Source organism: Balaenoptera ricei, chromosome 6 (genome assembly GCF_028023285.1).
Source record: "Balaenoptera ricei isolate mBalRic1 chromosome 6, mBalRic1.hap2, whole genome shotgun sequence".
NCBI lineage: Eukaryota > Metazoa > Chordata > Mammalia > Artiodactyla > Balaenopteridae > Balaenoptera > Balaenoptera ricei.
In genome coordinates, this window is record NC_082644.1 from 56,910,618 (window position 1) to 56,935,077 (window position 24,460).

General features: G+C 40.5%; 1 protein-coding gene across 5 annotated transcripts in view; it reads left to right on the top strand.

Annotated features, from left to right (window-relative positions):
* BNC2 (basonuclin zinc finger protein 2) overlaps positions 1-24,460 on the top strand; it is a 413,802-nt gene that overhangs the window by 281,039 nt on the left and 108,303 nt on the right. For all 5 annotated transcript variants that reach the window (XM_059926408.1, XM_059926410.1, XM_059926411.1 and 2 more), the window contains one exon: positions 9,829-10,064. In XM_059926408.1, the coding sequence (XP_059782391.1) occupies positions 9,829-10,064 (236 nt within the window). The remainder of the gene's footprint in view (positions 1-9,828; positions 10,065-24,460) is intronic.

Genomic DNA, 24,460 nt, shown 5'->3' on the forward strand with positions numbered 1-24,460 from the left:
TAAGAATTGGGTGGCACAGTGGAATCGAATCCTATCTTTGCACACTAGCTGTGTTCATCCACTCAACAATATGAGGGCTGAACACCCTTGATTGATTATGTTTCAGATATGGTTGCTGAAGCTCTTATGATAAAATAGGCACAGAAGCGAGCCAGTAAATGGGCAACATATAGTTGGTATGTGCATGATTGGCTCACTTTAAGTGCTATCATTGTTGAGACAGTTTGCTCTTAGATGGGGGGACCTCTCCAAGTTTTATAGAAAAGGAAAACAGAACTTGTATGGAAGCTGGAAGAAAAGGGTAGTTAAAAAGGTAAAGAAAGAGCAAAGGCCCTTAATGAACAGCATTGAAAAATTGAAAATTTGAAAAATGTAGCTCAGCAGGTGGGAACCCTGCTTGTCTCTCCAGCCTCATCGTATGCTGCTCTCCCTTGTTCACGTCCTAACAGAAATGGCTTTGCCTGGAACACCCCATCCCTAGCCCTGTTTAAATTATGTTCTCATGTCACATACCCAGTTTGTAATACTGTGTGTTAATGTGTATTTTTTTAAAGTCTGCTTTCCTCACTAGTTTTGTTAGAAAGGCAGTGGGCAGCTCACTTTTGTTGGAACAGAGAGCCACGTTAGAGGGTTATTAGGCTGGAAAGTAGTAAATCAGTCTTTCCAAGGTCTTCTGACCCAGGTTAAGAATTTGGGGGCTGGGAGGGTAGGGCTGGAGCATTACTGGAAACTTTTGAGCAGAAAAGAGACATATTCTAAGCAGTCTTTTGAGAATACTGACTTGAGAACTGACTCTGTTCTTTCTGTATTACACCAGAGAGAGCAGAGGCAGACCACACCACACCAGACCAGCCAGGAGTCGCTTGCAGTAGTGGACTTAGGAGAGTCTAAAAGCTTCTACTGAAGTGGTAGAAGTTAGACCAGAGAGGAGGGTTAGATCCAGGGGAACTGCAGTGGAGACATTTATGGGGACTAGGTGGTCAGAGATAATTTTGAGTGTTCATGCTATATAAAATTCAGTGAGAAAAACAACAACAAGATAGAAATTTGTAACTAGTGTGTGACCCTTAACTACATAAAATTATGGACTGAAGAAAAGTAGATGCAGCTACATCAACATGTAGACAATAGTGCCTTTGGTTGGTGGGATTATGTATGACTGTCTTCCGTTTGTTTTTCTTTTTCTCAAATTTATATTTTTTCAATGAGCATCTATGACATATTCAGTCAAAAAAATCACAACAAAAAAGATTTGATTTCAAGCATTTTGGCCTAGTTTCTTGGGCTTACCTTTCACAGCAGTAGGGGTCACAAGTACATGTTTGGAGTTGAGGGCACAGAGTTTGGGTAGAACTCAACTTACAGGTTAGGGATGGCCGGTGTAGTATAGGAGTAGTTGGATTCCTAGAGGCAGATGATCACAGGTGGGCAGCTGGAGAGGCAGCTCCTCTGGAATCCTGATGGGTCCCCTGTATCTCAGTTGATTTCCTGTCCAAATCCTCCAAACTTGAAAATCTCAGTCATCCTGTAACCCTGACTCATCTTCACTCCAAGCATCTATTTTCTTCCCCATACTTGTTAGCTTGGTCTTGATTCTTTGTTCTCCTTTTCTTTCTCCTTGTACTAAGGTAGTGGTCTTCATGCTATTGTCTTGCCTGCCCCCAAAAGAATTTTGAAAACAAAGTTCCATCCTAACATTTTCATATGCTAAGTAACTTGCTAAGGTCATGCAGCACGTTGGTGGCAGAGCTAGCATTTGAACCCTTGGAGTCTGGCCCTAGAATTTCTGTCCTCAATCTGGAGGATAGCAAGCACTCTTGAAACACTGGGAACTTTAAATCATTGTTCTAAGTCGTTATTTTTTCTCCTTAACTCTTGTTTCCAGTTCACTGTCCCCAAATAACATTACCACAAATGAAATCATACGTTCACTGGAAAGTCTTTTATCATTCATGTCTGCAAGGAAAATTAAGAAAATGAGATAATATATCCATAAATGGAAATTTTATTGTTTAATTTTGATCAAGAGGAATAAGATCAAAGCAATATAAATATTACAGGTTTTCATAATTTTTCTTCCTAGATTAGTTCATGTATCAATAAATGATTAATACTTATTGTAAGAAAGAGGAAAGGTACACTATCGGTTTCTTCCCCATTTTTGCAGATCTAAGTGCTCAGACACCTGTTCACATGAATAGGTGGGACTAGGAACTTTATCACATTGTCATTCGGTTCTTAGAAATCATTTCAGATTATGTGCCAACAGTTACACAGTGATCAGTTAGTTTCTCTTTGCTTCATCCACCTTATTACCCAGATGTTGTTAGAGTCATTTACTTTCTCAATTTCTGGAGAAAGACATTAACAAGACATAGCAAATGCCAATTTATAAACTTAGCTATTAGTCTTTCACTTAGAGGCATATCATTTATTCTTGTATACACCAAAAAGACTGAGAAAATAAAAATACTGTGTTAGTTATTCAAATGATTTCTGCAATATATCTTTTTTTTAAAGGTGATAACTTTTATTACTGCATATTTAGCTCTCTTAATTGATGAAAATTTCCACCAGTGCTCATGGTCAAATCAGGCTGAATTATCATTGGGAAAAAAAATGAAGTCACATTTCAATTCAAATGTATTAATATGCATTTTGAGAAAAGTTGTAAATAATCAATAAATTATGAACTGCAATTCATAGGATAGTTTGCTAAAACAGTCTAGAATAAAATGTGGAGCTAATAAAATTAATCTATTAAGTGTACAATAGAAATGCTATTTCTCATTACTTAATTAGTAATGATGCACTATAATGTATAACTTAAGATTTTTATGAAATGAGTATGTTAAAAGTCAGGGTATTACTTTGATAATGATCGTGTGTATCACAATCTGGTGTTGGACTTCAGGAACAAAGTAGATAAGAGCCATATTTTATAAAAACATGGTCAAACTTTTAATGTGTTTAATGAAAGAAGTTATATACTGCTAAAAATTCAGTGCTTTGGCATTTAGGTCATAATTTAATTTTATTTCTATTAACAGGATGTAGACATATTCAAAACTTTATAAGATGAAAATGATGATTAATCATAACATAAATATTTTGATAGTATTTGATTAAATGGGTAGTAACTACCTTATTAAATGATAAACATCGTTTCTGAATTTCTGTAAAATTCCTATCCACAGGTTTTATTCAGTGCATCTTCCAAATTTCATAGGTCTGGGAAAATATTCAAACTGAATTTAAAAGAGTAGGCATCACATGTGCTCGGGAGCTTTTTTTCCCAGGTGATGACACCTCCTGGGGATGAGTATCAGGAATAATTGAAAAGAATGGAGGGAAAAGCCATTTTCAGCATTGGACACTTTTGCTTTGTGCTCACAGGATACTTCCTAAACAGTGATACGTTATTAAATAGGAATGCAAGAGGTGAGTGTGTGACTGCTGCCCATTTTATGTAATGTCTGAATTCTGAAAACTCCAGCGTAGACCCAAATATCAGGTTCTAGCTACCCTTTACTCATATATGCATAATCAGGGAAAGAGGGCCCTTTTCCAGGTTCTTGGTGTTTTTATTAATCCTTAAACAAGGCTTCACAAAGCGATTCAAACTGGCCACTATTTTGACACCCAGGAGAGCTTTACACCCTGGGCCAATGCACTGTATAAGTCAAGTCAGAGTATGCCTTTATTTGGTAAAGGAAAGAAGGGTATAGTTTTCACAGGAGAATTGGGGATGGATAATCTGCATGAACAGGTGGGCCTGTTCTCAGGGGGATCAGTTTTAGGAAAGAGTAAATATGGGATTACAGGATCTGGAAATTGAGTCCTCATGTCTGCGTATCTCTGAAAGGCCGGTGCATACCCCAGGTTTAAGCAGATCATCATTTGAAGTCCACTGAGTCAGGGCGTCTCCCAGTGGAGTATTGCAAACATTTCCTACCCTGTTCACTTAACTCTGAGTCATCCTGCCCTCTAACTCATCTCTGTGGTTTTCAGTGGCATGTATTGTAGGCGTGTATGTCAGCATCACCTGTGGTAATTTTTCACCCGAACTATGACCATCTCCCTCTCGACCCTTCTTCCTTAGGGGTGGTGGCTCTGTGGCCATGTGTCCCCAGCTGACACCTATTGCTTTAAATAAACTTCTGGACTCTCGTCAGAGTTTTACATCTAAAATTATAAGTCATTTTCACCTTATAAAATGTTTAATATTTTCTATATCCTATTAACCAGAAATAAAATTATATTATAACCTTTCCACAGGTTTTGGCCTGCAGTGTTAAGGTTTCTTACAGACTGCCCATCTGACTTTTCTGTATTTATCTTCAACTCTTTTGCTGCAAGCCTGACACATTCTTTGGATATTCATTTCTCTTACACACACCTCATTAGTGCAGTGGTTCTCAAAGTATGGTCCCTGGCCAGCAGCATCAGTGTCTTGTGGAGACTTGTTAGAAATGCCAATTCTTGGCCCCCACCCCTGACCCAGTGAATCAGAAACTCCAGGGGAAGGTGGCCCAGCCATCTGACCTGTGTTTTAACAAGCCCTTCATCTGATTTTGAGACACATAATGTTTGAGAACCCCTGCCTTAGTGCCGTCTACCTGGACTGTCCTCCTCCTTTCTCGCTTGCTGATGCCTTACAAGAGTATGCCTTCCCGGCAGAGTGGCCCTCTCTTCTTTGTCCTACAGTACTTTATCACATCTCTTTTACAGCAAAGATGACTTTTGCATCTGCATGCAGCACCTGCCTTGGTGATAAGTTGTTAAGTGCCAGTGAATAAATGCATGTATGCGTGAATGAAGGAGAAGAGCATTTTAGGAGGAATGGTGTTCAATAAGGTCAGCTGCTATGGAGAGATCATGGAGAAGAATGAAGGGAAAAGCGATTGGATTTTGTAGTAAGGCAGGTGTTGGTGACCTTTGAAATGCTTGCTTCAGCAGAGTGATGGGCAGGAAGCCCAGATTGTTGGGAGTTAGGGACTTCCAACATGATGAAGACTTGCACGTTTCCAGAGTTGTTTATTGACTGTTTATCTGAACGTGTGGTAGAAACAGAATTTCTTGGGAGAAATAACTAAGTGACCTTAGGCCAGTTACTGACCCTCATGGAACCTGTGATCTCCAAATAGGCAGTAATAGTAATACCTTGTGTTTTAATTTTTTTTAAAGGATTAAACGAGATTATTGTAACCCTTTAGAATGATGCCTAGTATTTAGTTAGTACTTAAATGGTCATTTCCTTTATTCCCCTTCCCCATACAACAATTATTTTTATTTATTAATGTAGTTGATGGCATCCATCACCCTTTGCAAATTTGTATGAGATATGAAATTGTTCAGGATACCCTCATTCCAGTCACTAGAGAAATTGTGAATTGCATTTGGCCTGGAACTAACATACGTTGTTGAACCACTGACAGCTCCTTTGAAATACATGTTATCTAGCTGGAAGGATACCCCAAAAAGGTAGTTGTCTTAGTTAAGGCTCTTTTAGATACAAATTACAGAATCCTACTTCAAGCAGACATAGAAAGAGAGAAAGGGAGAGAGAGCTTTTGTTGGCTCGTGTAACTGAAATTTCTGGGAGGGTCCCACCCTCAGGCACTGCCATATCTGTATCTTCTGGATCAAACAATATTGTCAGTCCTTAGTCTTTCTCAGACCATCCTGTGGCTCAACTGTCCTCCATGTGATTCTCATTCCCAAGCATATTTGCCAGCTACAAATTTCAAGAAGAGGGAAGAACTCCCTAGTATTTCTAACTGAAAGCCTGGATTCAATATCACTCTTCAGACTTAGGTCACTTGCCCATTCTTTTTTTTTTGTAATAAATTTACTTATTTATTTATTTTTGGCTGCCTTGGGTCTTCGTTGCTGCGTGCGGGCTTTCTCCAGTTGCGGTGAGCAGGGGCTACTCTTTGTTGCGGTGCGCGGGCTTCTCACTGCAATGGCCTCTCCTGTTGTGGAGCACAGGCTCTAGGCACGCGGGCTTCAGTAATTGTGGCACTCGGGCTCAGGAGTTGTGGCTCGTGGGCTCTAGAGCGCAGGCTCAGTAGTTGTGGCACACGGGCCTAGCTGCTCCGTGGCATGTGGGATCTTCCCGGACCAGGGCTTGAACCCATGTCCCCTGCATTGGTAGGCGGATTCTTAACCACTGCACCACCAGGGAAGCCCCACTTGCCCATTCTTAAACTGGTTGTTTTGGCCAAGGAACTGGGAGGTACTGGTTTTCCAGGCCTGGCTTCAGGAATATTCTGTTCTATGAAATAAATGGTACTGAGTGTAGGAGAAGAGGGGTTCCCTGAAGGGAAATCCAGTTTCTGTTCCCAGAATGAAGGGGAGGCACAGCAGGTGAAACACTTGGTATCATATTATTGTATAGACAAGTGCTTTTCAAACTGTGCTTCTGGGAACTCTAGGGGTCCCACTGAGATGCTTAAACAGGAGGAAGGGAAGAAGAGAGTAATGCATGGTGGGAAGTTGTCAAATTCATGCTCACTCGAGCTTTATTAAGAGTAGCTTCACTTTCATGTATTTTTATACCCAATTTCTGGCTAAGATTTCATTTGAAAATGGAATTTTGGCAATACCATTGATATAGGACAATTTTAGCAGATGGTTAGGTCCATAGCTCATAAAGGTAGATGACCATCATTTTCCCACTCCATCCTGCTGAACAAGTTCTTGCCCTACATTTCCTTTGTTCCCATTGGCCCAACTCATATTCCTAACCTGCCTGAGATCCAGACTCGAATCTCCCACAGTCAGACATAAGAAGAGCATGACATTAGGCAGAAGTCCAGTTCTCAGTTTACTGTTATTATGACAGTTTAAAAATTGTTACTTAACCCTTTGCCGACCAAGGAGACATCCCCTCCCAAAGCTGTTGTCAACTTGGTGACGCAGTACAATCCAGCAGTTATAAAGCAGAAAATTTTGATTCATTCAAGAAATTTGACCGAGCATAATCTTTGATGATATGTTTATGCTGAAATTTGCAGTTGACATCTGCAAGCTGAGCAGTCTTTAATTTTTAAAGACTTCCTCTATGGCTCATCTCCTAGGTAACTGCTGCTTAAATCACACCCGTGGGGCTTTTTCCTTATCAACTATTGACTTTCTTTGACTATTTGGTCCGCCCTTTCATTTTCCATATCAGAGCCCAAAATGTAGCCAGATACCTATTTGTGTAAATAAAGTTTTATTGGAACATAGACATGCCCATTAGTTTAAGTCTGCTCTGTTTCCCTCTATAGTAGCAGAGGAGAGTAGCTGTGAAACACAGGGCATGGCCCATAAACCTAAAATATTTACAGTCTGGACCTTTACAGAAAAAGTTGTTGACCTCCACTGTGTATTTATGTGGCCTATTTATTTATGTGTATTCCTACTTCTTGACATGTGGCATGCTAAAGAATCAGTAATGTCCTTTTAATACTCTCACTCTCTGACGGTCTCACAAGCACATATAGGGGAATACTTTTGCTTTTACCTGTTCCACCTGTGCTCTTTCAATTCTCTGAACAACTTCTCTTTGTTTCTGTGCCCTCAACAGTTTAGTCCTCTTCATCTTCTAAAACTTCCAGCCCTTTTTAAGGAGTGAGAGGGAGAGGGGTGACAGCTTTCCGCCCGGCCTTAGAACACACTGGTGCACGCACCTGCATATACTTAATGCATAGATACAAGGTGCCGAACACATGGACAAAAATCAGGTTTGGCGTCATTTTATTTCACCTCTACTCATCCCTCCCAGTTTCATATTTGTTGTGGTCACAGCAGTATATTTTGTGAAGAAGTGCTTGATATGGGCCAGGAAGGTTGATAAAGGGAAACGGAAGAGGAGATTTCCCTCGACCTGGGCGCTGGATTTCTGTAAGCAGAGCAGCGACTCATCAGAAGGCTGAGTAGTTAAGCTGTACTTGAAGAAAAACAGGGATAATAATACCTCTTTCCTGCATTTTTGCTTTCTAAATGCCCTGTGGAGTGAGAGAAGACTTCAATCCCTGGGCTTGTGAATCCCTTATCTTTCCCAAACGTTAAATTAATTTTTAAAGCTATTTATTCAAAGTTGACTTAACCACTAGAATAGGAAAGATCAGACAAATCAGCTGCAAGAAATGAAGTATGAGGAAACCCGAAATCTTTGACAAAGTATTCCTGGGAGTAAATGTGTTGAATGAAGCCAGCGGGTAAATGATAAGGGCCTTTACACTGTGGATGTAAGAAGGCAATTTATCAAGAGTACATGAACTCTCCAGTGACCACAAGTCAGGAGGAAACGAGAGTGGAGGAGGAGCCCTAAAAAAATACACTTGAAATACTAAGAAGTGAGTGTGTGCGCATGCGCACTTTTAAATACCCCACATTAATATGCAGAAATACCGGTACATTAAAAGAGGAACTGCTCAGAGTGTCCATGAACGGTAGCCTGTGCCGTTGGGGGAGACGGTATTAAGAATGGTTTCGAGCTTGCAGAAACCTTGGGTGCTTGCAGGTAGAGTTAGGATTTGAGCCTGGCGGTTGTTGTCTGATACCCATTTGCCTGACTCATGAGATGACCATCTTTCAGGCTCACGTGTTTATCTCTTTTAATCTTCAGAAGGTCATGTGTGTAATTCTGATAGTTGATCTAATGCTTTTGTGTTCTCTTCGGGAGTTCAAAGCACCTCTCATTCGTTATCTTATTCATCTTTTCAGCATCTCTTTGAGCCCTGTAGGTGAGACAGCGCTATCTTAATGGGTCACTTTAGAGAAACTGAGGATAAATGTCGTTACATTATCTGCAGTAGGGTTCCCGGTAACTCAGATAAGGATGGGGATGAGAATGTATGGCCTTATCTTGGCTTTCAGAGCTAGGGAGAAGAGATGTGATTTCTTAGATTTGAGGAGAAAAAAGCCTAATTGTTGAAATATTAGTTCCACTAAAAATATTTACTCTGAGAACGGTCATCCTCAGTTTTCTGCGCTGAAATGACGCAGCTGAAATACACAGAAATTCTCGTACTTTTGATTGTAGTCATTTTTTTTTTCCAGTTTCATCTCATACTGAGCCCTTGTCAGAGCTGTTAATAAAATACCTAATTATGACTTGAATTCCTTTTCTTGTTTGTTTCTCCTGAATAACTTTTAGAGAACACTGAACTAACAGGTAAACAGCAAGAAGGGAATTTTGGAGAATTAAGTCTTGGGATAATTCCCCTTAGCTAATTCAGCTTTGAAGTGAATGACTAGTCCCCCCACCCAGAGGTCAGCTTTCCTTATTCCCTCTGAGTTAGTCCTTTTTCCCCTGTACGTCTAAAGAACACCTTTCTTTTCCTCTTCAAACCATCCAGGTATCATAAGGGGTGAATCTTATTCAGAAAAACGATGTTGGTTGAGCCCGCTCTTGTGGCCGAGTTGGCAGTTGTGTGCGTGTTCCTTCTTTTAGTGCGGGGAGGGGAATACCGTGGTAACTTGGGTTGAGCCATAGTTCAATTAGCAAATTAATTAGTCAGGTTTTTAGCACCAGCCACAGTCATTTAGAAACCTCCTCAGTGGCTCTCTTCCTGAAAGCCAAATGTATTTTGTATTTGCTGTCGTCTGCAATTTATAAACACACGGAAACCAAAAAACAAACAAAACCGGGAGGAGGTGGGAAGAGCACTATTTACATTGCACAGTCCCGCTTAGATATCTGTGATTATGATCCAGCTATAGACATGGAGCCCCCTGTAACTCCCAGTAACTCGTTTCTCCTTTCTTTGTCTCTGCCCTCTCCTTTTTATCTCTTTATTCCCACCTGCCCCTGGACCTCTGGCGGGACCACCGCAGCCTTGGATAAGCTCAGCACGCAGCACCTCTACCACCCCACGCAAGTGGAGATCGTGCAGTCCAACGTGGTGTTTGACATCAGCAGTCTGATGCTCTACGGGACGCAGGCGGTGCCTGTGCGGCTCAAGATCCTGCTGGACCGTCTCTTCAGCGTCCTGAAGCAGGAGGAGGTGCTGCACATCCTGCACGGCCTGGGCTGGACCCTGCGTGACTATGTCCGGGGGTACATCCTGCAGGTAGGGGGAGGACGTCAAGCCGGTGTCGGGGGCCAGCTGGAGAAGGGCTGGGGTAGGAGCCCTCGGCAAACCTGCCCTCCTTCCTGCCCCTCACAGGCCCAGGCCTGCACGCCCCATTCTGGTTAACGTGGTCCTTTTGGCGGGCTGCTCAGGGAATTGGAAGAAAGGAGCTGTGTGCCAGTGGGCCGGTGTCCGGCCTCAGTGGTGAACGTTAGAAAGGAAGTAGTGGCCTGTTGCCTAGGGTTGCTCTGTTTGCATTCTTTTGAATTCAGCTCCCTCTCTCTACAACGCGGGCCTCCTGGCTTCCCCAAAAGGCCTTCTCGAAGCCCTACTAAAAGGGAGGGGGCGGAGGTGGGTGATGGGTGTGCGAAAATCTGAAATTGCTCTTCATCCGGGTTTCCTAGGGCTCGTTCTCATGCTTACTTGGTAGGTTTGGTATTTTCTTGGTTGTCTCTTCTCTGTACCCTAACCATTTATTGCTTCTTCATCCAAGTCAAAGGAACAACTCTGTAAACTCCCTGCTTTTGTAATCAGTAAACCCTCACACTCCAAAACATGCAAACGTGGTTGTAGATTTGGCCTTCACAGCACCTGTTCCTCCAGCTTGAGCCCCTTCTGTGTGTCAGGGGCGCTTCCGGTCTGGTAAGAGTCTTGAGACTTTTCCGAAGGGCCTGCAGCCTCCACTCCCCATGCCCCCAGCCTCCTCGCCTTTTCCATCATTTTTTGCCGTTATGTCATGAGTCGTTTTGCATTGTGTACTTTGCCTCTGAAATGTTTTTATGGCCATCTGTCTTCCCACGACCCTTGAAGGGTAAATGTTGAAAGCAGCATGTTGGGAGACCCCAGGATCCAAAAAGACTACACTGGACGATGAAGAAATACTCCCTCCTGCCAAAGGAGATCACAGTTGGAGAAGGTAGAATCTGAAGTGATGTTTTTGAAATTTCTTATGGGGGATAATACCAGGAGAATTGACCCATTCAAAAAAAAAAAAATTGGTTTTGGCTCTGCCAGCCTTGTTGATTCTCTGGACCGCCCTGTGTTGTGTGTGAGGCTGCCAGCTTAGTATGTGATGAGTGGGGGAGGGGGCCTCGAGTCCCGCCCTGGCTTTAACCTGGCGTGAACACACACGCTCCTGTCATTCTCCTGTGTGGTACCACCAGGTGTTAGCCAGGGCGAGCGGACGAGGGGTGCTGAGTGGAAGTAGAGAAAGAGGGAAGGTAGGATCACCCGCCTGCTCCCGTGACTGCTTTAGTTAGCATAGAATCATTTCGTAATGAGACGTCAACTTGGAAGGCACAGGGCATTTGGCCCTCAGAAGATGAGATGGTGCTGATAATAGGAATAATTATATATTACGTTTTCAGTTTATACAAGACTTTCACAAGCATTCTCTCATTTGCCTCAGGTTGGGGACATTTCAGTGGGGGTGAGTGGAAAGTTAAGTCCTGGGTGGTCAGGGGGTCCTGAGGCGGTGCAGGGTCCATGAGGAAGGGGCCAGGAAGAACAAAGCATGGAACCAGTTCCACAATCCCCACTTAGGCTAATCTGGAGACACACACAGAGCCATGTCTTTCTACAGTTGTTTCCACACATGATTATTAATGTGCATTTGGGATGGGTTCTACCCTGCAGGAAGGAACAAACGTCTTGCAGATTTCTGAATGGCACTGTCAGCTTGGCTAAGCACTCCTTCCTTTATAAAGTGTAGGGTAGTATATGCCCCGACCTCATCACATCTTTACTGCCTCCAATGTGATGCTTCGTTCTGTCACCAATGCTGTATTTCAGTTCAACGTGTCTATTTTTGCCTGAGATAGCTGGACCATACACATGGTCTCTTACTGTTGAAACACAGAGATACGAGCATGGCTGTGATTAATTGCCATCGTAACAACCCAGTGTCCCGTAGCATTTTGATGGCAGTAAATACAGAACCTGCTCGTTGTTCTGTGCTATAGTCCTAATGTTCTGCCTTGAATGGTGCCTGTTCTTTGTTTTACTTGAAATTGTTACTTAGGTGTTAATTTTTTCTCAGCATTTGCACATAACTGTAAGACAGGAATAGAAAATGTATTCCATATTTAGTTTTGTATGAGGGCCTAGGATTTAAAGATACAAAATTACAAGAGAAATTAAATTTCAGAGGAAAATTCAACAAAACCACAAACTAATATTTATAGTCTCTTATTTTGGGGTGAAATACTGCCTAATAAGGAACACTGTTATTTATTATGATACTTAATTACTTAATTGCAAAAATTATAATTAATTTTCATTAATGTCATAGAGATTTTGAGAAAGTCTCAAATTTAATATAATCTGTTTTCTCCACTCAGGGTCTGAAATTGACATTTTGAGAAAATCATAGATGATTTTTATATTCGAGGAACACTAGGTTTCATTTCTGTCTTGTTTTATTGGTAGTACTGATGTCATATGGATTTTATTTAAATGATGCTTTTTGTCATTCAGCATTTATCATCTACTTGTTTCTTGTGAAAACAATTCTTGGTTTAGGAAAAAAGCAAGAGGTTGAAGGACACAATACTGTTATTTATGTAGTGAGAGAATGCTCATTTCATTAAAAAAAAATAAGCAAGAACTAGACTATAGAAATAAACCTTTTTTTCCTCTAAAGCAGTGTTATTTGATTATTGGCCAGTACTTTTAAAATTATATATGCTAATGACAAGGTATGCTCAGATGACTTTGAATATAATTATATGTAACATTTTTGAGCAGGTAGACTATAAAATGTGCGTCCAAAGGTTGTGGAACCCTATAATGCACGATTAGTGTACAAGTTATTTTATCTGGCTAAAACTCAATTGTCTTGTAGCCCTCAAGGCATCAATTTTAGCATTATTGCTCTCAACAACAGTATATTGAATATTATGTCAGTTAGAAGAGAATAATTATCAAGGCAAGTTAGGGTGGCTGTTAGTCTTACCACATATTGACTTGGTTAGCAGTTGGCTATAGATTGTGTTACTGGGCAAATGAAGATGTACGGTAAGTTGAACTGGTGAAGCCAGGATATTAATTTAACTCTCTCTGGGCCCAAACCTACATCCCTGATGTATAAACACAGCCACTTCTGGTTTCAGAAATAGTTTTGAATGTGGAAGAATAGCAGTGTCTGATCTGATTTTGAGTTTTTGGATTTGGGGGGAAAGAAGAGCTGGCCGTTCAAACCTATCCTTTGCAGGCATGTTTGAAGAGGTTATTAAAAGAGAAAGGGAGATGATTGTGGTGGCACAGATTTATTTGAGGCTAGCAATATTTTCCAAGGGTCCTGTACTGTTTCTATAAAAATTGCTTTTCACTTATATGATTATCTGTGTGATTCATAAGCTAACCAGCTGGCTGTAAAATGCAGAGCAAGATTTGGACTACAGTGACTTAAGAATCCAGGTAGTATCTTAAAGGTGAAGAACCCAGTATTCTCCTGTGTACCAATTAAAGTGTTCATTCAGAAAGTACCAGAAAAGTGAAGTAAATTTTAGGCATTTTCTCACAAAACAGAAAAAAGGAGGAAATAGACAATTTGATCCTAAAAAGCAAACTGTAACGGAACATGAGATATTTTTTTCTGCTGCTGAAGAGTTGTTCGTATTTCAAGTCTACATCTCACAGTACGTTTATTGACAGTGAATAAAAGCAGTGGCCTGTTCTTTCCCCATTTTCCTTGTCTTTGGCCTAGGATATAGGAATATGGGTGATTATCATTGTTGAATTTAATCATTTAAAAATCAAGCGTTCACACAGTCTCTTTGCAGTTTGAACGTGTAACTGACTTGCCTGGGTTCATATGCCAGTCCATCTGTGGAAATCTCCTCCTTTGCAAATGAGTCCTGCCAGAATTCAGGGAACCGTATCAGACACTCTGAATAATTAGCTGAGGTGTCAGCAGCCTGGTGAGAGGACGAGCAGTGATGCACATTTCAAGTCACCTGTGTCTTGAAACAATCAGAACTAATAGAACAGTCAACACTCTAGAAGAACATTTCCCAGAGTATCCTGGGTGCATTTGTCTTCCGGAGATCCGACCTGAGCATTAGGAGGACCTACACTCTGGATCCTTTCCTTAGAGCCTAGTGATGACATTAGCATAATAAAGGCTCTGAGAAGTTGGTTTCTGAGAATAGATAAGTATCTTCCACCAACCTTGCCCACTTTATAGCCTCTTCCTGTGAAGCTCATCAGAAGTCTTCCATTCCTGAACACACTCAACTCTTCTTCAACTTAGGGTGCTTGCATGTGTGGATTCTTCTACCTGGACTCTCCTACTCATCTCTCTGCCTGGGCAATGCCTTGTCCTTTAGGTGTCCACCCACTTTTTCACAGAGACCTTTTCAGTCCAGCTTAACCCATGTAGGTCTTTTCTCATGTGGCTCTATCTCAGGATACTGTATCCCTCAAGCTCCAATACAATTTAAAATCAATCAAGTCAACTGTTAAAATGTTTTTTTCCTGGCTTCCTCACTCGGGAATGCCACAGAGGCAGGGTACTCAATAAGTACTTGTTAAATGAATGGGTAAAGAAACCTGCTTCACTTGATGTAGCTTGACATTTCACCGTGGAACCCATGGAATATCTAATGACTTCAGTTGGTCCGAGGGCCCTTAGTCTTTCTTCAGGTGTCCTGGGGACCAAAGGCTGTAATAGCAGCTGGGCCATTGAGGGCAGTAAAAAGAGAAGCAGAAGCTCCCACACACACCCCCTAGCTAGTGGTCTGTGTAGAATAAGTGTTTTGTGGTATCCATGTGGTAGGAAACATCAATATTAAGCAAACACTTGGATTTAAACAGCCCTTTGCGGAACAAGTTCACATATGTTTCGCTCTTTGAATCCTCTTTCTTATACCACCGTCTTGTAGAGATTGCCAGTGAATTAACATTTGTAGTTGTTGAAGCTCAGAGAGGTCAAGTGACTTTTCCATGATCACAGAGGCTACAAGTTGGCACAGTGGGTGCACTATAAGCTTCCTGAGGGTAAGAACCACTTACCTCTTGTTTGTCACTGTAACCCACCTCCCAGCACCCAGCCTGGCATGTAATAGTGCTTACTAAATATTGGAGGGAGGAAATTTTGAAATCTGATTCCAGCGTGGGTCTCTGACTCAATGGGCAGTGTTTGGGTGGTTTCTGGCTTTGTTTTTTTAAGACTGCCAAGCTGTATTTCCAGAATGTGATATGTGAGAGTCTTGTGGCCTCAAAGTGGTGTGGTTTGGGGAACAGAGAAGACCTGAGAAGTGCTTAGTGGCAAAATTAGGTGAAATTGGTTCCTCTTTTGCGTTCCTTTTCTTGCCTATTTCCTGATACTCCACCTTGTTTCAGGTTCCCTTTGTTCTCTGATTTCCACGACGCAGACTTTTCCTCTAGATCTAATACTTAATTATGCTTCATTATAAATGCTCATCTTTGACTTACCTTTTCAGGGATACATGCCTTTTGTAATTGAGTGTAAAAAAGCAAAGGTTTTATACCTAATTAATAAGATTTCAACTATATCATGTGCAGGGAGTGGAGCAGAGATGAAGTAGCTCTTTTCTGGGTCCATAAAAGGATATCAAGTTGGATAGTAAAGGGCTGTTGAGTAAGAAGATCGGGCTAAAATCTCAGTACTGCCACTGATTATTTACGTGAATATGGAAAAATGTGCCATTCTTACCCATGGTTTCTTCATCTCTAAAGTTGAGATAATCCTTTATATCTCTCTTGCTTTTGAATGGCAAAAAGATGAAATAACATGGATGAAGTCATGAAGTTGTAAACTCCAACTCAAGTTGGTACTTTTCACTTATATCTGTGCATAGAGCTAGGTCCGACCAGTTAACAGCAGGGCAGTATCAGGGGCCAAACAAGTTTCTCTGCAGATGTCCAATGCTTAGGAAAAGATAGGAAGCACATTTTAGCGATTAGTTAATGGGATAAATGTTAGTCGTTTTAGTAAGTAAACCCTGAAATACTAGTGGCCTAGCACAATAGGAATTTCTTTCTCCTTCTCAGCGAGACCAGCCGACGTTCCTGGGTGGTGAACACTTTCCTCCCAGAGGGGATTTGAGGAGTAGTAGTTTAGAGGCTCTGCCGTTTTATGGCTCTGCCCTTCTCTGGGCCCTCAGCTTCCTCATCCCGGTGACAGTCCCAAGAGAAGGTGGGTGGAGGGGTGGTGTGGGAGGTTTTCATGGACCAGGCCTGAAAGTAGGGTGGGTCACTTTTCCACGTGTCGCTAATGAGAGCTTACGTCTGATTAGGGCCATGTGATTGAAGGGAGCTAGGACACTAGTCCCACTGAACAGTCGCTCCCAGCTATGCCTCTGCCCCTGCAGGATGCCCGCAGGTCAGTGCCCCTCTCATGTGTGGTAGAATAGCCAGCATTCTGCCTTCTTTTTAAACAGACCAGGAAAGCTTAGGGCAGAATATTAGTGTAGTTAAGGCAGGTTCTTACTAAGTTCTGGCTGCAGTTCTTACTAAGTGTGTGAAATAGACTCATGTCTTTATCCACCTCAGGCTAGGCTCCCTCACCTGTAAAGCAGGGATATTAACTACCTCATGGGTTTATTGTGAAGATAAAATAAGATGATGCGCATAAAGCATTTAGTCGTGCCGCTTGCTAAGTATCCAGTAAATGTTAACTATTAACATGATAATGATATAGGCTGCTCGAGACTGTTGCCAACCTGGTCATTTTAGAACTGTGTGCATAAAGCAGCCTTAAATCCTGGATGTTTTATATTTCACCATGCCTCTTAGAACACAGTGTCTTACCAGCCAGTCTGGTAAAAAGGTAGCTACTATTCAATAGTAAATAAATAATACATACATACCTATGCATATACATACATATACACAAACTTGCATGTGCATATGTACATAGTACATGCTTGATTTTACAAATAAGAGATGGGAGAGTATCATGACAAAGATTTTGGATTTTGGAGTGGAACAGACGTGGGTATAAATATTGGTTTTACCTTTTGATAGCTCTATCACCTAAGATAAGTCATTTAACGTATTTGAACCTAAGTGTCTTCGTCATAAAGGCTATTCAAATGATATGTATAAAGTCCTTAGTGCAATAAGTAGCCCACAGCACTCTTCTTGAAATTAACCATTACTACGTGGTATGTGAGTGAGTATGCATGTGTGCTTTTTTATGAGTAATGACTTACTCCATATATGACTATCATTTTATTACCATTGCATTTCTCTGTTTCATCAACTCTTTCAGTACCCTTCCAAGCACCTGGCACAGAATGAATGAGTACTTGATGAATTTATTTAAATGATTAGAGTATCTGGGCTTTCACCCCATTGCATAAAGTGAAACTTATTTAAAATAGGTACCGTTTTTTTATGGCTATTATCTGACCTCACAGATTTTGAGGAAATTTCTGGAGCAGAAAGAAAAATGGATCTAGGTATAAATTCATTTAGGTAGTCCTCCAAATAACCAATTTTGTTGATTAATTACTACGTACTGAGTACACAAGAGAAGATCTCTCAGGAAGCCTTCACTCACAAGGAAGAAGCATCGGTTAACAAATCGTGGGAATTAAGCTCAAAACTATAAGAACGTACAGATGACCCACAGCACTGGCATAGAGTGGGATTATTTGACTCCAACTAAAGATCGGATTATCACCACCATGGTATAAGGGGCCTTTGTATCATTTCAACAATATGTGAATCTTGCAGGCAAGAAGGATCACGGGTGTGAATGGTCAAGATCCTGCTGTCTTTGGCAGGGATATACAAAAGCAGATGGTTCAGGACAGTGTACTGTATTTACAGTGTCAGTTTTCCCAACCGCTTGGACTATTGTATAGATGGTATCCCAGCAATCCTCCTAACCTCTCTATTAGAGAGAGAGTTTCAGAGACTATTATCCCTGGTTTTAAAGTTATCGTAGCTGAAGGCCTCAGGCAGGGTCAGAGCTGGAAATGGAATACAGGAATTTTTGAATCCCTTGCCAAAGCTCTAACTATTTGAACAGCAATGAAAATAAACACCTTATATCCAAGGACATAGCTTGATGTTTTGTGCTCAGAGCTAAAATAAAAATATTCCTCCTTTTACCCTTGCAAAGTAGAAATACATAGCTCACCAAATTCTAGCATGGAATTCAGTGACTACTGGAATAGGATTTATGTCTGTGGGAGATGGAGGGAGGGTTTTTGTATTGCCCAGAAGGAGTAGAAATGAGCCCAGAGCTCACTGGCCATTTGCCATTGGTAAGAACCAGTTCAGATTTATTTGAAATGGATGTTCTCTGTGATGGCATTGATTAAACCATATGATCTCCAGAGCAACACTCTTTTATGCTCCTTGTTGAATCTAAAGTCGAAAGTTCCTGAGCTTTGGGTCTAGACCGCAATTCTACCACCAGTTAGCTCTCTAGCCTTGCAAAAAGTAAATAATTTCTATGAGCCTCATTTTCCTGATGATACCTACATAATAGGGTTTTGAGGATAAAGAGAAGTAATTTGTTAAATTCATAGTATTGCTCAGTAAATGTTAATTCCTTAAGCCGAGCGATTTCCCAGTTCCCCACTCACCAAAACCCTTAAGTTCCTAAAGCAACAAAGCTTTGTGATTCTTCTACGTGTCCATATATTTTATTTGAGCTACTGTGTCCTTTTATAATGTTTCCCCCAATTTGACAGAAGGGGCAAGTGGAGAATGAGAGGGGCTTGCTCAGGGAATGAGCTCTATCATGACTATAGCAAAAATCATGGGAAGGCTCTCAAGACCCAACCCTAGCCTACCATCTGTTTCTTTGGAGTGACCTACATTTCAAATACTCATATGTGAAATCACGAAGGGCTTTGAAAAGCAGAAAGTGAGATGAGGATCTGTGCAGGTTTCTAGAAGCTTTTGCTAAATCTGTGCAGATGGGACAAACATAAATAAAGATACACTTTTTTGATTCATGCATGACAGCTATGGAAGTAATGCCAGCAGCAACTGGAAAATAGAACGCGGGCCAATGCATTTGCTAGTAGAATTAAAGTGACCACTGCCAAATTGAATTACTCTAGGAAGACCTGTTGAAAGAGGAGATTCTTCAGGAAGAAGGAGAGATACTGTTACTTAGCAGAAGGGATGGAACAAACCTTTTTCCGTTTAGGAAGAGTGCTAACGTTGGGGAGAGTTGTGAACAAGTTTAAGGGAGAGCGTTGCATTTCGGTTGGGTGAGCAGCTTTGAGCTGAGGTGTTGGTGAGTGTGGTTAGGCCAGTCTGGGCCTGTTGATCAGAAGCTGTTATTCATTCACATGATGTTTACGTCACCATCCGTTTCTAAGGGGAGGGACTAGTGATTCTGTTGGTTCGCAGACCTGACATTTGCTGCTGAACAACTTAAACTTAAAAAGGTGGATTACTGGCTAGTAACTTCATAAACAGTTATTTTTAGAAGTTCACCATTGAGGTCCTGTTGCTATCGAGGAAGTATTTTCATTTGTTGGTGGCAACTGAGTGACCTCTGTATCCCCTCTCTTTCTTTCTTTCTCTCTCTCTCAGTCAAGGTAAACTTGGGACGAGAGACTTGGAGGGTAGGCTGGACAGTGTAGTTTTGCGTTAACAGTGCAACGCCTCGCATGGTCACAACAGACCGTAGTACATCAGACCCCAAATTAAGAGAAGGAGATATTGGTTGATACACATTTACTCTCCAGAGCTCATCTGCAGTTTACTGTGTATTTCTCACCTCTAGCCCCCAGGAAAGCATTTTTTAGAGACTTTGAGAACTGAAGGTCCTGTCTGTAAGGAGAGGTTTCCTTGTTCTCATGTAATTTTCTCTCTTTAGCAAAGCCATAATAATAGTGTCAGAGGCAGCTTTCTAGTTAGTATGAGTAATGTGGTTACTGTATTTTCTATTTTTATTTTAATATGTTTTTCCTGCTGTGGATTTTTTTTTCTTTTTGGTTTTAAAAATAGCAGTTGAGTAAATGTGGTAATTCGAAGACTGGTGCACACTGCATCCTCTCTGGGATGCGATTCTGAAGGAATACTTGTCTACAACGGGCATTTTTTTTCCCCCACATTCCTTAGTGGAATAAATAGGAGAATGTTTGGAACACAGACTACTAAAAATATTGGCTTATGGTCAGGCCAGGTTAGGCCATGCTTCAGAGAAACTGACATTTAAACCATAGAGTATCTATACCATAGGTTTTTGCCTCTAGAGTATCCATCAATATTAAGCCTGTTTATTTTACGGTGTGTTGATAAGACACAGAATTAGGTAGCTGGGGATGCACCTTAAATTGGTTCATTCATTTGCTTCTTTTAAAAGTACAGCACACAGGTTTAGAAATTTTAAATTAACAACAAAACACAAATTCCCCTTGAAAGAGTAATTAAGAGCTCTTTGTCTCTGTGTCCTGTCATCTCTGCCAGAATTGAGAGTTCATGCTGAGTATATTCCATTGAGTCAGCCATCATTCCATCACCGGCAGGAATCACTTTTCCACATATTGACATGTGAGGGAATGTCTGCTTGCAGTAGCCATGGGCTCGTGCCAGATTTTGAGATCCATAGGGGCAGTGCTGGGAGCTTTTCAATTCTGAATCAGAGATCCAATTCATAATAGCTGAGCCAGGGAAACCGGGTTGAATCTGTGGCCAAATCCACGGCAAAAAACTCTTTTTTTCCCCTTTCCCTTTTTGCAGTGCTTTATTGCTTTAAAATATGAGTGCCTCTGTCCATTGATCCTCCGGTGTCTTTACATTGGATTCAAATTGTGGTTTCTTAGGTGAAAAGGTTAGTGTTTTATTCATTCAGCCACACATTGATGGAGATTAACTGAGAGCAGTACAAGACATTTGGATCCTGTTAGATCTAGGGCACCTGAAAGAAGTTTCTTTTTCTCCCTACCCTTCACTCTGCCTGCTGCAGAGGAGGATGGCCCTGTCTTCTGGGAGTGGGGGAGGGTTTTGATTGGCTGTGTGTTAACTGCCTCAAATCCATGGTCACAGGGTGAGTAAGAACCCCTGAGAATCAAACATGTCATCTGTGTAGCATCACCTGATTTAGTGCTTTTCCTCAAGTCTGAGGTGTCTCCAGGGGACTTTTTTCCCTTGCAGCACTGATCTTTCAATGAGGTGCTAGTGTCTGTCCTGAGCAATAACAAGGAAAAACCATGAAGTGTGAACAGTTCTTATTAGGCGGGTAAATGTCATTAACACCTTTGCAGCCTTCTCTGCAATCTGAATGCTCTTGTCAAGAGAGTGACTTACTGAAGCCTCCTGTAAAATCATATACATGGAATTTAAGAGGCTGAAGTTTCACATTTTAATTAAGCAAGGTCATTAAGCTTTCTTTGCTTATGGATTTTTGAAGTCAATTACACTTGTGTCTGATACAGACAGACGCTCTCCAATAAGTCTTTCGAAAATCCGCCTACAAAAATTATTTTAAAAATTTGAGAAATACTTGATTTACTTTAAATCAGAGTTTTAGGTAATTCTTGGTGTTTGTCGGGAGTAGATGCTTCTCTCTGTTTTAATTTTATGGAGACCCGTATACTCATGCATTATACCTGATCATAATATGCATGTTTTCATATGTGGTGTGAGAAGAGTTAGCATTTCGACTTAATGAGTAGGTCAGCTGGTTTAATAAAAAGTCTGAAGTGTATAGTGTTCAAATAATGATTTTATTATTTTCAGTACTTATACAGAAATCTTTCTCCAACCATGAATTCGCCTTATGTAAAATTCTAGTATTTTCCTGAACCAAAATTTTTATAAGCAAAGTTTGCTTCTGTAAACCTCTTCTGCTAGTTTGAGAATTTCAGATTAATTTTTTGTTACTCTGGATTGTGTCTTTGAGTTACAAAAGAAACACATGTTGAATAGTTGTATGGTAGGAGAGTCAGATACAGAGGTAAAATTATCTCCTTCACTATGCCTACTAATTTTTAATAAAGAAAAATGAATTGAGACATCTGGCTAAAACTTTGGAGAAGTAAATCCAGAAACTTATAGGCAAGTTAGAGGTGGAGAATGGAAATTAATTAAATAGTACTTACTATTACTAACTTAAGATGTATAATTTAATGTGTTCTATTTACTTAGGATACAGTCTTTGTTTCAGATTTGATTCATCATCCCTTTTTTAACATTTCATTAGGTGATAAGTTTCCTTTATGTTGTGTGTATTTTGTTCTGTTTTTCTATTTTGAGGGTTCAGGAAATTGTATTCATTCAACAAACATTTACTTGAGTGGCTTCAGTATTCAAGTGGTAAAAAGGCACCGTGACCCTCTGTTACAGCTCTCAGTTTAGTGGAGATTGGGGCTCAAGTTAAGCTAAAGGAAAGCAGAGGCCATTTGTGTACATTTTCTAACGAATATATAAGCACTATCAGTAAGCAGTGCAATAATGAGTTATATGTAAATAGACTCTTTGGACATATTTCCAACTTGCCTGAAAAGTTAATGCTTTAAAGGATTTTAAACATTCCCTAGCTATCTTGCCTGTACTGTTAATTCAAACTCTGCAATTAAATGACTGACTAAACCAAATTAATTTTCAATTCGGCCCATACTTTTTGAATTAAAAACATTTAGTTTAGTTTGAATGAATGAAATTTTGCTCTCTATGATGGAAAACTCACCTATTTATTAGATCACAGAAGTTAAGCAGCAAAGATACATTTCCTTCCAATTCCTTAACACACAAATGCTCGGACAAGTTAATAAAAACTTATTTTAAAATTCCCTTTTCGTGAGAATCCAAATATGATCATTTTAAGCCCTATTAGGATCATTTTGCAAAAGCTACCCAGGAAGTCTCTCACTTAGAACAAGAAAATCTCTTGTGGAATTACTATTGCCAACACCACTTAGGGAGTAACTGGGCCAATTAAAATGTAGATGTTTTATATTAAAGTATGTTGCCTGTTAAAATAAAGAACATCAAATTTGGAATTAGTCTATATTTCCTTTGTTAGTTAGATTTCTTCACATAGTACATAGAATTTTAGTTCACCCGATTGCTTATTTGACTGAGAAGTTTTATATACATATATATATATAAAATTAAGAGGGTGGTAGTCTGGTGTCAGTAGATTCTTCTTGTGGAAAGTAGTCTCAGATTTGGAAGCACAATAAGAGGGTCCGTCTGACCACACCATCTGCTTTGTCCTCTCTCTTCTCTCTTTTCCACCTTACACCTAGATTCAGGCTATTACTGTAAATCATGATTTCCATGGTTCACATTTTAGGGTAACTTTGACAAAGAGATGTCTGGAGTATCAAGATTATCAAAGATGTTCAGTGAAACTTCTTCATAAATGTTTTTCAAGGCACCAAATGGAAGGAAGCTTTACTGTGTTATATTTCCCATATGGAAAAGTATCTGGGACCTGAAAGGGGCACACCCTTGGAATGGGAATACTTCTTAAAAAGGAACTTTATAAAGAATGCTATGGTGTATAGGGTTTTCATGTATGATTTATTCACTTGAGCAGATTGCTTTGAAGGTCCAAACAGCATCCTGGGTATAAGTTGTGCTTTCCCAGACCTGAGACGTGTCTGAAAAGTTAGATTTCACAAACTTTTTAGATTTGCCTATGCTATGCCACAGGTCAAATATATCTTGCTAAGAGTCTGGTTGCCATTTATTTTAGTCAAGGTTTGGCTTTTGTTAAAAACGTTGGATTGGGTTTCTTCGTAAAAGATGTTTACCGTCTCTGTCACATGTTATTTTATATTAACAGAAAGTCAAGATGGTAGAATTTAAATGCCAGTGTTATGTGGTGACACAGGAAGGTGTTATTTTTCTATGGTGTTCTTTCTTTCATTTTTTTGAGATATAGATCTTTTTTTTTTAATAGTAATCTTTTTTATTTATTTATTTATTATATTTATTTTTGGCTGTGTTGGGTCTTCGCTTCTGTGCGAGGGCTTCCTCTAGTTGCGGCAAGCGGGGGCCACTCTTCATCGCGGTGCACGGGCCTCTCACTATCGTGGCCTCTCTTGTTGCAGAGCACAGGCTCCGGACGCGCAGGCTCAGTAGTTGTGGCTCACGGGCCTAGTTGCTCCTTGGCATGTGGGATCTTCCCAGACCAGGGCTCGAACCCGTGTCCCCTGCATTAGCAGGCAGATTCTCAACCACTGCGCCACCAGGGAAGCCCCAGAGATATAGATCTTTTAATCAGTTTCACTTAGGAAATATTATCTGAATGCTGAGGAGGGCTTGGAAGATCATGGTTCTTTTGTTGTTACTCACTTATTTACAGCAGTACTTGTGAAAGAGTACTATGCAGATGTTAAATATAAGAACACTTTCTAAAGTTTTGCAAATAATACTTCTACAGTGTTCTGAGTGGGATGGAAGGAGACTGAATGTACTTACGCATTGAATAACCTCAGACTTTCATA